Source organism: Eleutherodactylus coqui, chromosome 9 (genome assembly GCF_035609145.1).
Source record: "Eleutherodactylus coqui strain aEleCoq1 chromosome 9, aEleCoq1.hap1, whole genome shotgun sequence".
NCBI classification, from domain to species: Eukaryota; Metazoa; Chordata; class Amphibia; order Anura; family Eleutherodactylidae; genus Eleutherodactylus; species Eleutherodactylus coqui.
This window is the reverse complement of record NC_089845.1, coordinates 139,503,291-139,519,011: the sequence shown is the minus strand read 5'-3', so window position 1 is coordinate 139,519,011 and position 15,721 is coordinate 139,503,291. Positions and strand designations below refer to the sequence as shown.

The window sequence follows — 15,721 nt, the reverse complement described above, 5'->3', positions numbered from 1 at the left end:
TTGGTTGCGCTCTTCCAACTACTGTTGGACATTTCTAGCCATGTATCACGTCGCATTGTCTTGCTGAAGGTTCCCATTTGCCCGAGGTAAAACAAAACAGCATATATAGGCGTACGTGATCTCAAAGGATGGATTCATAACCAAATCAGTTCACAGTGCCTTCTACATGGTTGAGCGTCTCAGAGAATGCCACGAAACAATTCCCAAGATCATAATGCTGCCGCCATTGACTCGTGTTCTTCCAGCAATGAATGCAGGGCGTTATTTTCTGGTGTTTCTCGCCTAACAAACCAACGTCAATCCATTCGATGAAGTAAAAAATGTGACTCATTGGAGAGGGCAACCCTTTGCCAATCAGTGGTGGTCCAATACTGCAGTGCAAATTGAAAGCTTTTCTTTCAATGCACCTTTGTTAGCATAGGTGCAGTGACTTCCCATCTGCCTTGGAACCCCATTTGCAGTAGGGTTTGCTGAACTGTTTTAGACACACATCTGGTAGCCCCTTGGTTCATTTTCATGGTGAGCTGCTCCATTGTAGCCCTTGCATTCCTTTGTAGTTGACGTTCACCTCTCATATCAATGGCACTTGATGCTTCGCAGTTTTCCCATTGGTTATTCACAATTGTGCCATTTGTCCACTCACGATGCACTTTCACCTCAGCAGCACGCCAACAGTTCACAAACTGTGCTGTTTGAGAAATACCACCACACCGGGCCAGAATCATCATCCATTTTGCAATTCACATAAATTGCCCCTTTTTCCCATGAAATCAAGTGACATGTGAGCAGACGACCTACCACATACCTTATACACCCACCAAGCCAGCCCATGGCATGTCACTTCCTTCATGGGCTATATGCTGCCGATGTGGAACACAAGGAGGTGGTCATAGTAACGTGACTCTACTGTGCTTAACAAACTTTACAATTATGGGATAGTCTTTGTATCTGGGGCCCATCCAGTCATGCTTTTATACAATCAACTAATGAAGAGAAAAAACATAAAAGCGACCTTCTTGGACAAAATTTGACTAAGGAATGTTTTAGCCGCCAATTTGCTTTTTTGTAGACCCTTGTTCATATGTCCAACATGGCCACGGTGCTCCTGTCACTATTTGTTGCACATGGTGCATCAGTGCTCAGACCGTGCAAGCTGCTTCCTGATAAGCCCTCGATGCACATGTGAGCAGTGCTGGCCAATCAGAAGAGTGGGTAACATCTTAGACTACCGATGCATCATCAGGGCTCAGTGTACATTGGGTAGTCTACTAAGCAACAAGCAGCACTTAATAGGCTGAAATACATGGCAAGCTTGGAAAGCCTTCACAAGGCCTCGACCTGTCATGGCAACCCATTGTCGCCCCACGATTACGTTTCAGGCAGGCCAATGGGATATCTTACAGTTTTCATACCACTAAGCCTAATAATAATCTAATACTTCCTGTCGGTAGAGAAAACTTTTCAGCAGTCTTCTCATTATCATCACAGATAACACCAGTGGTGTCACTAGTCTTGTAGATTCGGGGCTTCTTTTGGCCGATCTTTTGGTCAGAAGTTACAAAAGAGCAGAACTTTGATTCTTCTAACAAGTCTGCATGAGTAAAACATCGTATCTGCGTGCATATCCTCACTGATTCTCTGCCCCAGGAACTCAGAAAACCCGCTCTAACTACAGTAGGCCTCCTGCAAATGGGCGGACATTTGCTGCGGAATCCACGGTCGGCGTCCGCACCAAATACCGACCATTACTTCCTATTGAAATCCACTGCTTCCTACCCACGAGCGGAAATCACAGCATGTCCGATTTTCAATGAAAATGAAAACTGTTCGACCCGTGGGCCTTCCGCAATGAGCATCGCAGACAGGTCACGGATTGCGCGTCATCGTTTAGCACAGTCACGGGAAGAAAACATTTTGAAAAAACAATCTGTACTGCATATGTGCTACGGCGAGCCGCCGAGTCCATCCGCAGTACAGAAAAGATGGCGACAGAGCACGTACGCGCAGACACCACTGCTACCGCATGCACAGGGGGCCGTACTCTGCTGCTGTGGCAGTCAGTGCTCAGCGCCAAACCCTGCCGCCTCTCTCACCCTGTCTCCGTAGAATGAAGATCCTCCAAGGATCTTAAAAGTCTGTAAGAGAAGCTTCTTTATTTTCTTAGGCTACTCTCACACATGCACTTCTTACCGCTATTACCGTGGCATTTTGAACGCTACGCTAATCGCAGGACAATGCTCCTATTGATTTTAATGGGGCCTCACAGACCTGTGCTCTATTTTGGCACTTTTTAACACCCCTCATCACCCATCACAGAGAAAAATTGTGGTAATCAAAATGCGGCAATCAAAATCGTGACGTTTTACCGACGCTGGTGGGAGAGTGGCCTCAATAACTTATGTGCTGTATGGGGGAGGGGAATCTATTGTAGATGTTTTTATGGGGGAGGGGGCACTTGACTATTAACTGTTTGTGTAGGGCAGCGGCGATCCTTTATAGATCACGTTTGTAGGGGGGGGGGATGTGGTTATAAATAGAGGGGTATTTATGTAGCCACTTATGTCAAATTTCAGCCTTTTAAAAAAAGTCACAACTTTTTGGAGTGTATGTTGCTCTTGCTACCACTTTTCAAAAGACTGCACAGGGCTTGGCAAAGGGGTGTGGTCACCCACCAGTAGATGTACGGTCATTTATGCCAAAAGGTGGCACGAATTCTAGCTTAAATCTGCACCTACCCATGTCCACGGGGAAAATAAGAATTAAAATCTGCAGCGTTTTTCCAGCACGCAGATCCGCGCCCCATAGGAATGCATTGACCACCCGCGAGTAGATAAATACCTGCGGATGGTAATTAAAAAATTTCTGGAGCATGAAAAAAAATGGACATGCTTCATTTTAGTGCGGATCACGCGTGTGGGAGCTCATAGAGCACATGGCTCAATTGATCTGCCGCATGAAAAATAAAAGACAATTACAGTGCATCCGCAGCCCAAATCCGCGTAACAAATCTGATTTTCCCCGTAGACATAAGGCCTTAGCTGGTCTAGATTCGCGTATCTGGTGCACAGACAGACAATGATGTGCCTAATTTATTAAGAATCATGCGCCTCTTAATGCATCCTACTCCAACAGACTAAAGATTGAGGTTTGAAACTCCAGTCTTAGTAAATTCCCTTCCTATCTATGTGAGGAGAGTCATTCTTTATGTACCACCATTAGTGTAGATTTTGACTTGGAATCAGCTGCGGATCTACTTCTTCTCACCTGGGACTACTATACGCTGCCGTTACCAAAAGTGAATCATGCACCATCGCTCTGCACCAATACTGAGCACTGCCTCTGGTCAGGTGATGTGTGCAACCTCGTCCTGCACCACTACTGAGCTCCGCGGCTTGTCAGGTGATGCATGCACCATCGCCCTGTACCACTATTGAGCACCGCCGCTGGTAAGGTGATGCACACACAATTGCCCCACACCACTACTGAGCACCGCCGCTGGTCAGGTGATGCGTGCAACATCACCCTGCACCACTACTGAGCACCGCTGCTGGTCAGGTGATGCATGCATCATCACCCTGCATCACTACTGAGCACTGCCGCTGGTCAGGTGAGGCATGCATCATTGCCCTGCACCACTACTGAGCACTGCCGCTGGTCAGGTGATGCGGAGGTAGCATCAACTGACCAGTAGCGGCGCTCAGTTGCTGTACAAGGTGATGTTACTTACTGTGTTTCTGGGACCCTAGCAATGCCCCTGGATAACACAGGATTCACCATTCACAATCCGAGTTTATCTTCTCCTTCTCCCGGAAAAATGACCTCTACACATGTCACAGAGCATGCCTACAACAGTCTCCCATAAAAGCCATTGATTCCCCTCCTGTACTTAGTGCAACTGACCCATGATTTCTGCCATAAAGCAGATCTCTGCACTCCAGGCAAGATGGAATTTCCCATAGTCATGTATGGACAGTAGAATAAACAATTCTACAGCCAGAAAATATGTTTCCCTATCTGGCGTTATTTAGTAAAACATATGAAATACATCCCATTCAAACAGGATGCAACAGGATGTCCGCACAAGATGTGTCAAGGCCAAAGTCAACATGCAGCCGTAGCCTCATCCGGATGCTGAGGTTAGAATGTGACTTGAGCTACATGAATCTTCTGCCTTATGTCAATCATTTTAACTAGCAGTGTTCTAATATCCTCGGAAAGGTTGGCCCGCAGTGTTACTGACCATGTGCATCCCTCTATAGCTACAGCCCACTCTTCATCTGGTAACTACATCCAGCACTATAATGCACCATGTCCCCAATTCCGTCTCATATATTAAAACAAATCTAGTCTTGTTGCAGTAGCAGCAAATGAAAGTCAAGATCGTTTTTGTACAAACGTTTAAGAAATAAAAGCCGAGATCTGTTAAGTGAGGCCTACATCAGACAGTTGAGATGAAGGAGGCCCATAAGCTTCATGTTTATGACTAAAGATGGGAAAAGTTAGTGATTAGACAGATCAAACAGACCAGTTAAGGATATAAGTCATTAGATGGAGGGCGTTCACCTCATTGGCACCCCAGCGACACAACTAGGGGATGCTGATTGATTACTTCGGCAGTCAGGGGCCTAACAATAGCCTCCAGGCCTGCCATGTATTGTTGTCTCTGTCAGGGCCTAACAGGCTGCCTGTAAAATGTACAAAATATTTAGGTGAGAAGACAAAAGTCACACATTTGGTGCAATATTACGAGGGGGTGCTGATAATATGTTGGCACTATATACATAAAGATTATCATTGTTATGATAGTTCCCTTGGATAACAATACACTTCTGCCTATGGTATTGCAACACGTCCTAGTGGAATTCCTTTGGTGGGGTGGCAAACAAAGCATCAGCTGCTGCAATTGTGTCAAAAATTGAGGCATTTCTTCAAATTAGACAATACATGATAGTACAAGGGTGCCAGATGAGGTCAATAAGGAGGATGATCCAGCACCTGGAAACCCACTTCAGCCATGCTGCTCAGGGCGATGGTTGCTGTGTGGGACGCAACACCTTGGGTCAACTTTCTGCACCTTTTCGACTTTAGCTCCTCCTTCAATTTATCCAGAAATGTTGTATAAAACACAGCTGTGATAGTAGCCCTGTTTGGAAGCTAATCTACAGGCAGAATCCCCTTTTTAAAAGAGAGACTCCATGACTTTGGACGATGACTTCTACACTTTGATCTTCTTTGGACCCAGGGAACCACTGTATTTCCCTTTTTTTGACTGCTGTTTTGATTCACGATTATACATAAAAATCCACGTTTCATTCACCATCACCAGTCAAGACAGGAAAGCATCAACATCCTTCTGAAACCGCTGCAGAGTTCCTTGGAAGGCTTGCACTCGGGCATGCTTCTGATCTGCTAACAAAAATTTTGGTACTGACTTGGCAGACACCTTCCTCATGTCTAGATGATCATGAGTTATGGACCCAACTCTTTCTCTAAAAATGTTCAGAGCCTCGGCTATCATCTTAGTCAGGGGTGTAAGTAAAGGCTCAGGGGCCCTGATGCAAAAGGTGAGTTGGGGCCCCCCCTCTATCTATATCTATGCTTGTACCCATACCTAAACCATGCTGCACAGAGACATAACTTGAAGCTTCTGGGCCCCAATGCAAAACCTGTAACAGGGCCCCCAACTATAATGTTTTATTCATAGCACTGGGCTCCCTATATGGAGAAGAGAGGCCTTATGGGCCCCCTAAGGTTCCTGGGCCCGGGTGCAACCGCATCCCCTGCACCCTCTATAATTACGCCCCTGATCTTAGTAGAAGATTGCCGGTCTTCCAGAATCATACTAGTTCTGGTTTCTGAAATGGCCACCACTTGAGGTCTCCCAGAAGGGTCTTTATCTTCGGTGTTACAGTGACCAGTTTTAAATTCGATGACTCAATTTTTCACTGCTGAATATGAGGGGAATTTGTCCCTAATGTTTGCACCATGTCATCGTGAATGTTTTTAGTCGACATCCCTTTCAAAAATGGTAACTTCATCACTGCTCTGCTATCCTTTGCAATGAAATCTGCTGCAGACTTTGTCATATTGTCTTGAGACCTGCATGACATAAGAATCGCTACATGAAATCATGTCAAAATTTGCTCAAAAGTATTGCAAAGGTTGACCTTTCAAAAGATATAACTTTCATTGATGTGAAAACAAAAGAAGATGTCACGTCCACCCAGGATATGCTGCATCTGTAATCCACAAATCTCACACAAATGTGTGCAAGCTGTGTAAAAACAATAACAAACCAATATATGGGAACTCTATCCCTATCAAAATAACCTCAGGGACAGGGACCTGCCTTAACACAGGCAATTCGCCCTGACAAGAATGTACCTGACCTTGGCCCTTAGTTAACCCTACGTGGGACAGGGAAAACATAAGCAACACGATAGAAAAGAAAACACTAACTTAGCTTTGATGCAGCAGTCAGTGCTAGACTAAAGATTCAATGGCAATTCAGTCCAGCATCAGCCAGACTAAATAGCCATGACAATTACCCACCGATGTGGCTAGGCATGCCTCACCTAATACCACACCCACCAGGGCCAGAAGATGGAGAACCACCTGCACAAGACTATCCGCATGACAGGAATCCCAGAACCGCCGCAACAGAAGATCACAAAGCCAAGGACTAATCCGCACCCCTTGAAGATGCAAATCTTTATCCTATCCTATTTCCACTCAAATAAGGTGCAAAAGGATTCATAAATGTAGACCATTAGAGCATATTCCCAAACCTCTGCAAACAAAGGTTTTGCATTGCCATTACTGAACGCTGTCACAAAGGCTAGTAGCTTTATCTCTGATAAAATATCTTGTCTTCAGTGCAGTTTATGGATTTTGTACTGTATTTTATGGTGTGAAATAGACAATATAGGAACAACAAATGTTATTGGGAAGCAGAGGTGACATATATCTTATTATATGATGGGAGAAATTACCGCCTGTATTCCAAGATCTATGGCTTGGCTCTGTCCGTGTGCGAGATGCTGCATTAGAAAAAGCCAAGGGACAGGATATTATATGATTACTTATAAAAAATAGTAAACAAACCCTGCAATAAAACAGCAGGATATCAGCGGGGTCCTGGCTGTAATGAAAGAAAACTCTGACCAGCCAGAAGAATGATAAGTTGATATTACTTCTAAGATCATTTATTAAAGCATTGTCCGGACAGCCCTGTGTTTTCCTACTCGCAGTCTCTTTTGTTATATTGTATACTTTTCTCTTATCCCAAGTTACGATTTCTTATTTAAAGGGGACCTGTCAGATCCTCAAAGAAGCAGGACGGGCCACATGGCTGTACAGCTGATTCCATTGATATTTTGGTTTCTGTTTAGTTCCCGTTCATCTGTCTGCAGTGCCTCCTGTTAGTATTAGAGCCCGATGCTAGTCCACTGTCAAGTGCTTGGTCTTCACTGCCCAGTGCCAATGGATGACATGGCATTTGATTGGCACTGAGTGTTGGAGGCAGGCAGGTCTATTGTTTTGTTTCAGCTCGCTGACCTGCAGATGCTATTAATGAGTGAGGGGACATTTCTAGCAGGAAATATTCTGTAGATGGGCTGCAAACAGACTGCCACAATGTGGTGGCTGCTAGTACCCAACAGTGCCTGCATGGCTCTTCTTAAGAAAATTGCCACCAATTCAGTTCCCCAATGTAGCAGAGGTCCACTTTCTTGTAAAATACCTTAAAAGGGTTTTGTCATAAAAAAAAATTCTATACTCACGTATTCTTTCCCAGGTAGACTCTTTAAGGCATCTTCTCCTGATCTTGTCCAGTCCCCCTTCCTACCCTCTGGGTCACGTCACCTCCAGCTGGCCGGCTTGTTATGAAGCATGCATTTCTCTCATTCTTCTTCTGGCAGGTCAGTGAAGGTCACATCCCTGTGTCGTAGTGTTCACTGGTTAGGAAGGAATGCTGATCTATTGCAGAGACAGCGGGCATGAGCAGTCTCTGCAATGGCTCGACACTCCCTGCCAGACTGTGATTTAGTGATGTAGTGTACATTGCGGGGCAGGAAGGAGACTGCCTGTGAATGTACGTAAAATCACAGGAAGCAGAAGAATCAGCCAGCTGGGGGTGAGGTGGCCCTTCCTCCCTTTCCCTCCTGGACTGCAGGAGACAGGGGAAGATGGGTGAGGGAAAGATCTGGTAAGTAGACTGACGGTGGAGGAATAGGTAAGTATAGATTTTTTGTTTTTAATGACAGAACCCCTTTAAGCTGGGTTCACACTCACCAGAATCCCAGCGGAAATCTCGCGGGTTGGCTGCAGTGAATAACCATGAGGTTTACACTGGAAAAAGCGCTGCTTCAAAATCCGCGTCACTTAGCCGCGGGTTTTGAAGCGGCCTGGCCGCTCCCTCTTTTGCTGCAGCCGGTGCTCCCATAGAGGAGAGCGCTGCTGCAGCGAAAGGGAAAAAAATGAACATGCTGCGGCCGGTGAATCTGCGCCACAGCGCAGGCTTCTGCTGGCTTTGCCGCAGCAGATTCGCCATCCCGTGTGGACGCGATTTCTGAGAAATCTCATCCACATGGCTGGCCAATCTCAGGATTAGCGGCCGCAGGCGGATTTGCTGCGGCGAAATTTAAAAGAATTTTTAAAAATGTCGGCTAAAATTTTAAAAATGTAGATGTTTAATATAAAGAGGGACTTTTAGGTAATTTTCTGATGACTCATTCATTTAAAATCCCAATCTGCCATCCAGTATTGAAGAGCAGCATCTATATTCCACTGTGTAAATAGGGGATAGATATTTGTAGAAGTGGGACAGCAATGCTTGTTGCAAGCAGGTGCTTACAACCATTAGGCCGCTTTCACACGGGCGACAAAATTTGCACAGTTTTCTCGTGATGCAACAGCGCTACAAATTGCAAGTACGTGAAGCCCATGCTTCCCAATGGCTTTCTTCACATTAGCGATGTTTTGTAGGCTCCTACATTGCGAGAATACAAAATTGCGGCATGTTCTATACAGCCGCAATTTGTGATGTTTTGTAGCCCGTGTTTCCCTATGAAGCCTTCCTTTGTGTTGCATCGCATGGGACAAAAACGTAGTTCCCTGGCACACTTGCTTGTAGTTTTCCCCCAGCGCTTCATGGTCAGAGGTTCAAAAACCCTGCCTCAAGGAAGCACTGCCTGTAATTGGTTCTCAAGTGCCATGCCAATCACAGCCATTCAACATGATGGCTGTGATTGGTTCATCAAGCGCTGCAGTGATTGGATGAGCTGTGACGCTCCAGAACCAATCAGTGGCAGCGCTTCCTGTAGGCGAGATTTTTGAACCCCTGGCCAGGAAGCGCTGGGGGAAAACTACAAGCAAGTATTCCGGAGCTGCGGAGAAGAAGTGCGCCAGAGCGGACACCCCCTGATAGGTGATGTATTATGTCTTTTTTTTATTTTTAAATGTAGATGGGGCTTATTTTTGGGGTAGGGCCTATATTGCAGGCCCCCCCTGAAAATCCCAGCAAAAGAGCGCTACAAAGTCGCACGACTTTGCAACTACACAAAATCGTGATATCTCCACGATAAAACACAGATGTGATATTGCTGCAAGTTTCATACACCGTACAAGATCGGTAGTGCTTCCCATTGATTTCCAATGGGAAACCTTGAATTGCAGTCGCATGCACATCGCACAGCATGGGAGAGCCATGTGATGCATTAAAGGTCCCACTGAAATTAATGGGCCATGCGTTCTGAGAAACACCAAAAGATAGAGCATGCCACATGTATATGTCTCGCAATGCTCAAATTTCACGCTAGTTTCTTGACTGTGTGAAAGGGGCCTAAGGAGCGTTTCACACGGGTGAGAAAATTGCGCGATTTTCCTGTGATTTTCACCTGATACGATAGTCAATAAAAAAGCAGATTATGAAACCAACGATTTACAACGGTTTCCTTCCCATGTGTGATGTTTTCCCTGATGCAATGTTGGGAGAACAAAAATTTGCAGCATGCTCTGTCTTTCTACGATGTGCGATTTTTAATTTATTTTATCTCCCATGTTTCCCTATGGAAGCTTCTTTTTAACCCAACGCAACAAACGCGCGATGCAATTTTAACATTAGAAAGTTCTTTTGACTTCTGTGATAAAAAATTGCATAATTTTATCGCATGATTTTTTGCGGGTAGCAGCGATGCGAGAATATTCTAAAAAAAAGCATCGCTGACGCTCAAAAATCGCGGGAGCAAAGACGTGATTGGCCATGCAAAACTAGCCTGAGATTGCTGCCCAACAGCCTGCAGGGCAAAGTATATTGGAGCAGCAAGAGGAGGCTCAGCCTTTTCCAGATTTCCCTTTATGCTATGCTTCTGGTTTCACACTTCTTACTTTGGTCACAAGCAGCTAAAAGTTTAGAAGGGCTGAAACAAATGGGCAAATGCGCTAATACGCTCGCCGCTACGTTTTTTTACTATAAAAACTCTGCACTATTGAATGCGAGATTGAAAAAAAAAAAGCAGGAAGATGGGTCCTGCCCTATCCTTCTGTACATGCGAGAAAGATAGGGTCGGATATAAGTCGGATCCCTTCTTGTGCGTAGTATTATAGTGCGAGAGTCACGATTTTGCGGGACAAAATCACGCCGATCTGTTTACTCCCTGGCCTTGCTAACTAGCAGATAGAGATGAGCGAGCATACTCGTTAAGGCGATTTACTCGAGAGAGCATCGCCTTTTTTAAGTATCTGCTGGCTCGTTCCTGAAGATTCGGGGGGCGGAGGGGAGCGGGGTGGAGAGCGAGAGAGATCTCTCTCCCTTCCAATCCCCTTCACAATCCCCCGCTCACCCCCGAAACTTCAGGGACGAGCCAGCAGGTACTCAAAAAAGGCGATGCTCTCTCGAGTAAATCGCCTTACCACATATGCTCGCTCATCTCTACTAGCAGAGCTATACCTATAGATATTTGAGGATCAGTCCTTTCACTTTGCATTGGAATCCTAGAAGCTTTCACACTATAGTCTATCACCTCCGAAGTAGCAGAGAAAAGCAATATTTATCGGAGGCACCAAAATGAATCTCTCCAGTAAAGCTGTCATGGCCGCGACCAGTGAATCCCCAGAACTCATGTTTCAATCCAAGAAATATTTTGGTTCTAACTTAACTTTTATTTCCTGTCCCCTACATCTGACTGACTGATCCCCGCTGCAGTCATCCAGAGCATTACATCACAGGTTACTGCACCAAATCAGGGAAATCATGAAAATCAATACTGATTATAATCCGCTTACATTTACATTAACGGCTTATATTAATTCCATACTGTAGAATTTCTTAAAATATATCAAGTGTAAAGTGCAGCTGTTCCTCTAATGAGCCGAAATGAAAATAATCAAGAATTGCTTGAATTTCACAATACTGCATATTATTTTACGCAAAGAATACGTACAAACATGTGGACACACATTGGTATATACCGTTGTATCATTGGTCCATAGCATGCTATATAGAACAGCCATCCTGCATTTCCTTCCACCCCTTACCTGGCCTACCAGTCCCTGGCTATTGGCTGGACTGGTGCAGATCTGGAAATGGAGATGACCACCTACCCATGGCATTGCCCATCACTACATGTTATACATTGCTGATGTTCAGTCAGTTGCCACTCTTCCATACCTTGGTTTACCACTATGTGGACAAAAAATAAATGTATGATCTCTTGGGATTCGACCGCTGGGATTATGGGAATGGGGCACTTAAAGGAGTTCCCCGGGTAAATGGCGAGGCAATGCACATAGAATTGAATGGAGTGGTGGTCATGCATGCACACTGTTGGCGCAATACCTACACTCCAGGTATATTACACTCACGTTACACTCGGTCGTAGTGTTAGAGAAACTAAACTTTTTCTATCACGCGCCGTAGCTTTCCATGATAGACATACAAGGTATGGCTCTTGTCTTGAACTGGTCATCGTTTCTGAAGTCAGGACCCCAGGCTTGATTTCTGGTCACAGGTTGCTTAATCACTAATGATTATTTCCACTACTTCTGCAAAATTACAATAGCATGTCTGGAATGCTCTAGTTATGGAAAATCACAAGTTTTATGATATGACTTAGGCTGGTCTGACATGACCAGATTTGTATTGTGGATTCCTGGGCAAAATGCGGGAATTAGAAGGCATGTAGTTTCGATTTTTCTTTCATACTCGTGAACATGAGTTTCGGATTCTAAGAAAAATCCCAGCATGCTCTATTTTGCCGCAGAATCTGCGCAGACAGCATCCATTGACATCAATGGAGGCGTCCGACCCACAGCCCATATTCGATTAACATAGCATATGGTCTGTGGGTACCCACGTCATCGCTAAGTTGGAAGCCGAGTTTGAAGCTTGAAGCACTTACAGTTTTAAAGGAGGCCTGTGGTCACATAGTGATCACTCAGGTAGAGGCATAGTCCGCACTCTGAGTCCTTTGGCATAAGCAGGGAAAGCCAAATAACAGGTTCTCTGGTTTGTCCTGGAACAGTTCTCAGGGTGCAAGTAGTTTCCTCTAAGGCACCTGCATAGCAATGTGGGCCATGGCTCTGTGGACAGCAGGCCGATATGGTTATCGTTTGTTACTATGTCTTATACTGCAAACTGTGAGTGTATGTGCACTCTGCTATATATGGCACCAGCACAGCATTACATCTGACCAGACACGTGCAGCAGAGCCCGCCCATGTAACCAACATTGACCATAAGCCAATAGAATATAATGATCATTAAAACAATATGTGCAAAAACACACAATGTCGCTATCAGCCAATAAACTACTATACAAGTAATGCAACAGGTAGTATCGCAAAACTAAACAGGAGGAGGAAAACGGTGTCATATAGTACCCACATAAAGCCAAATAGTATCAGCATAGCACCATGATGATTATCCGTTCAGTCGCATCCGAGCTTTGGTCACTCCATGGATCAATATTCTCCACGCATTCCTGTCTTTCACCCTTCTTTCAGTACCGCGATTGACATATTGGTGGTGGCCTTGATTGTATCTAGCCATCTTGTTCTTTGTCGTCCTCATCTTCTCTTTCCACTGACCTTGCCAGGCATCAGTACTGTTTCCAGTGAGTTAGCGCGCATCACATGTCCAAAAATAGAGAGCCTCTGTTTAATGATTTTGCCCTCTAGTGATATTTTCGGTTTGACGCGATCCAACACTACCCTGTTTGTTGTCATGGCAGTCCAAGCTGTCCGTAGAATTCTCCTCCAGCACCAGAGTTCAAACGCATCGATTTTCCTTCTGTTTTCCTAAACGTCCAACTTTCGCAACCAAACGTCGTTATGGGAAAGACTGTTGCATTGACCAGTCTGGCTTTTGTTGCAATGCTAATATCCTTGCTTTTTCAGATTTTTTCTATTCCTTGCATTGCATTCCTACCAAGTGTAATCCGTGTCCTGGATCCAAGGAAGATAAAATCTTGGACCGACTCGACTTCTTTGTTGTTAAAGTTTATGTTCACTGTACCGTTGCTTACCGGGGTCATGACTTTCGTTTTCTTGCTGTTGAGGTACAGTCCCATGCCTTCACTTTCCTTTTGCAATCGTTGGTTAAGGTATTCCAGGTCCCTTTCACTTTCCGCCAGCAGGGTGGTCTCCTCTGCATATCGAAGGTTGTTGACATTTCTGCCACCGATTTTGACTCCGATTTCTGATTCGTCCAGGTTGCATCGCCTCATGATTGTTTCTGTGTGCACATTGAAAGGGACTCGTGATAGAATGCAGCCTTGCCGTACGCCTTTCTCGATCCTGAACACAAATGCCTTGGTGTAGTCTATGAAACACATGTACACATCCTTTTGATACTCTTAATGCCTATATTGTATCATGCTGTGCCCTCACAATGCCAACTAGTGCTTATATACCTGAAAAATCTAAATCGTGCCATACACTGACTAAATAGTCTTGTATGTTGCCCGAATAGAACTATACACTACCCACATAATACTGAACCCAACATTGTGCCATGTCCATGGAATGTAAAACAGTGTTCATATAAAGCCAAAGAAAACCATAAAGTGTTCACATAGTGACAGTGCTTAGGGTACCATGCTTAACCTAAATAAAGCCAAAGAGCTTAAGGGTGCCAAACTCTATAGTTCCTAGTAGCATACTGTCCCCTGTCACTTACCTTAGTCTTATCTCTGGCTAAACTCCCCACACCATGCAAGAGAATAATGATGCGCCTGCTGTTTGCCGCCAGTGAAACTAGTCCCAAAAGTCCTCCCAGAACTCAAAAAACCCCTCACACCTGGCACTAACCCTTAGGAATTCTGCAGGGCACTGACTGAGGCAGCATTCTTGTCTTCCCTCATCATGGTAGGAATAATCCTGGATGCTCCATGAAAATACAGACTGCAATGAATGAAAGACTTGCTTTCTGTAAGACCAGGTGGAAGTTCCCTCAGCCCTTCATCAGTCTCAGTGCTAATAGCTTATATGTGTTCTTTCTTAAGGTTGTACAGGCTGTGCCAGCCACCGCCTGCTGATGATGAACCCTGAATGCACCCACTATGGAGTCAAGTGGATTACCCGAGAAGAACTTATTTTGCGACTCTTCTTGTAAATGTGGATATTCAGTATATCAGAAGCTGAAGCTCTTTTTCTTCAGCGGACAAGACACTTCATTGCAAACTGTAAGGACTATTCGCCAGCGGCATATTTTGTACACTGGACCCCCACTGGATGAAGCACTTGCGTATTGTAAAGAACCAACAAGAACATTGAATGTTTTTAGACTTTTACTCCAATTCTTCTTTCCACATACAGACAGGAGCTACTTTAATATTTGTATTAATTATATGTCAGTGAAAAAGGAAATATATTTCTAAAGGAAACCTTTATATCTACTTTGCTATCAATAAACTGCTACTACCTATATAATATGTCATAATTCCGTAGAATAAAAAAACAGTTCATTATTATTCCATTTGGACTTTTCCTTCAAGACATGACTTGCTAAACTGAAGAAATAGTAACTTAATGACTAATGAATAATGTAAACCATTTTGGACAATACATTAAATAGATTGAGATTTATTGAGAACAGACATTTTGTATTATTTTGGAGAACTTTTTGTCAATTATTTATGCAATGTCAATTTTCATTTTGGGTGTTTAAGAAGTAGCAGCTATTGTGCTCAGTTGATTGGTTCCCTACAAAGCAAGGACCATATAGGACAAGTTCACATCTGCGTTTTCCTTTCCACTTTAGGCCTCTTTCACATGGGCATCATTTTAATGCTCCTATAGCTAAAAATTGTGACTAGCAGAGTTTAAGATCACGTGAATAGATGTGACCACGTGTGAATGAACCCTTAAAGGGGTTGTCCCGCGCCGAAACGGGTTTTTTTTTTTTTTCAACCGCCCCCCCGTTCGGCGCGAGACAACCCCGATGCAGGGGTTAAAAAAGATCACCGGACAGCGCTTACCTGAATCCCCGCGCTCCGGTGACTTCTTACTTACCCGGTGAAGATGGCCGCCGGCATCTTCTCCCTCCGTGGACCGCAGGGCTTCTGTGCGGTCCATTGCCGATTCCAGCCTCCTGATTGGCTGGAATCGGCACGTGACGGGGCGGAGCTACACGGAGCCCCATTGAGAAGATAAGAAGACCCGGACTGCGCAAGCGCGTCTAATTTGGCCATTAGACGGCGAAAATTAGACGGCAACCATGGAGA

At 44.7% G+C, this 15,721-nt stretch overlaps 1 protein-coding gene across 1 annotated transcript in view; it reads left to right on the top strand.

The window, feature by feature from the left end:
* PREX2 (phosphatidylinositol-3,4,5-trisphosphate dependent Rac exchange factor 2) overlaps window positions 1–15,052 on the top strand; it is a 320,125-nt gene extending 305,073 nt beyond the window's left edge. The window contains exon 40 of the mRNA XM_066578561.1: window positions 14,501–15,052. Within this exon, the coding sequence (XP_066434658.1) occupies window positions 14,501–14,546 (46 nt within the window). The 3' untranslated portion in view covers window positions 14,547–15,052. The remainder of the gene's footprint in view (window positions 1–14,500) is intronic.
* The last annotated feature ends 669 nt before the right edge of the window (window positions 15,053–15,721 follow it).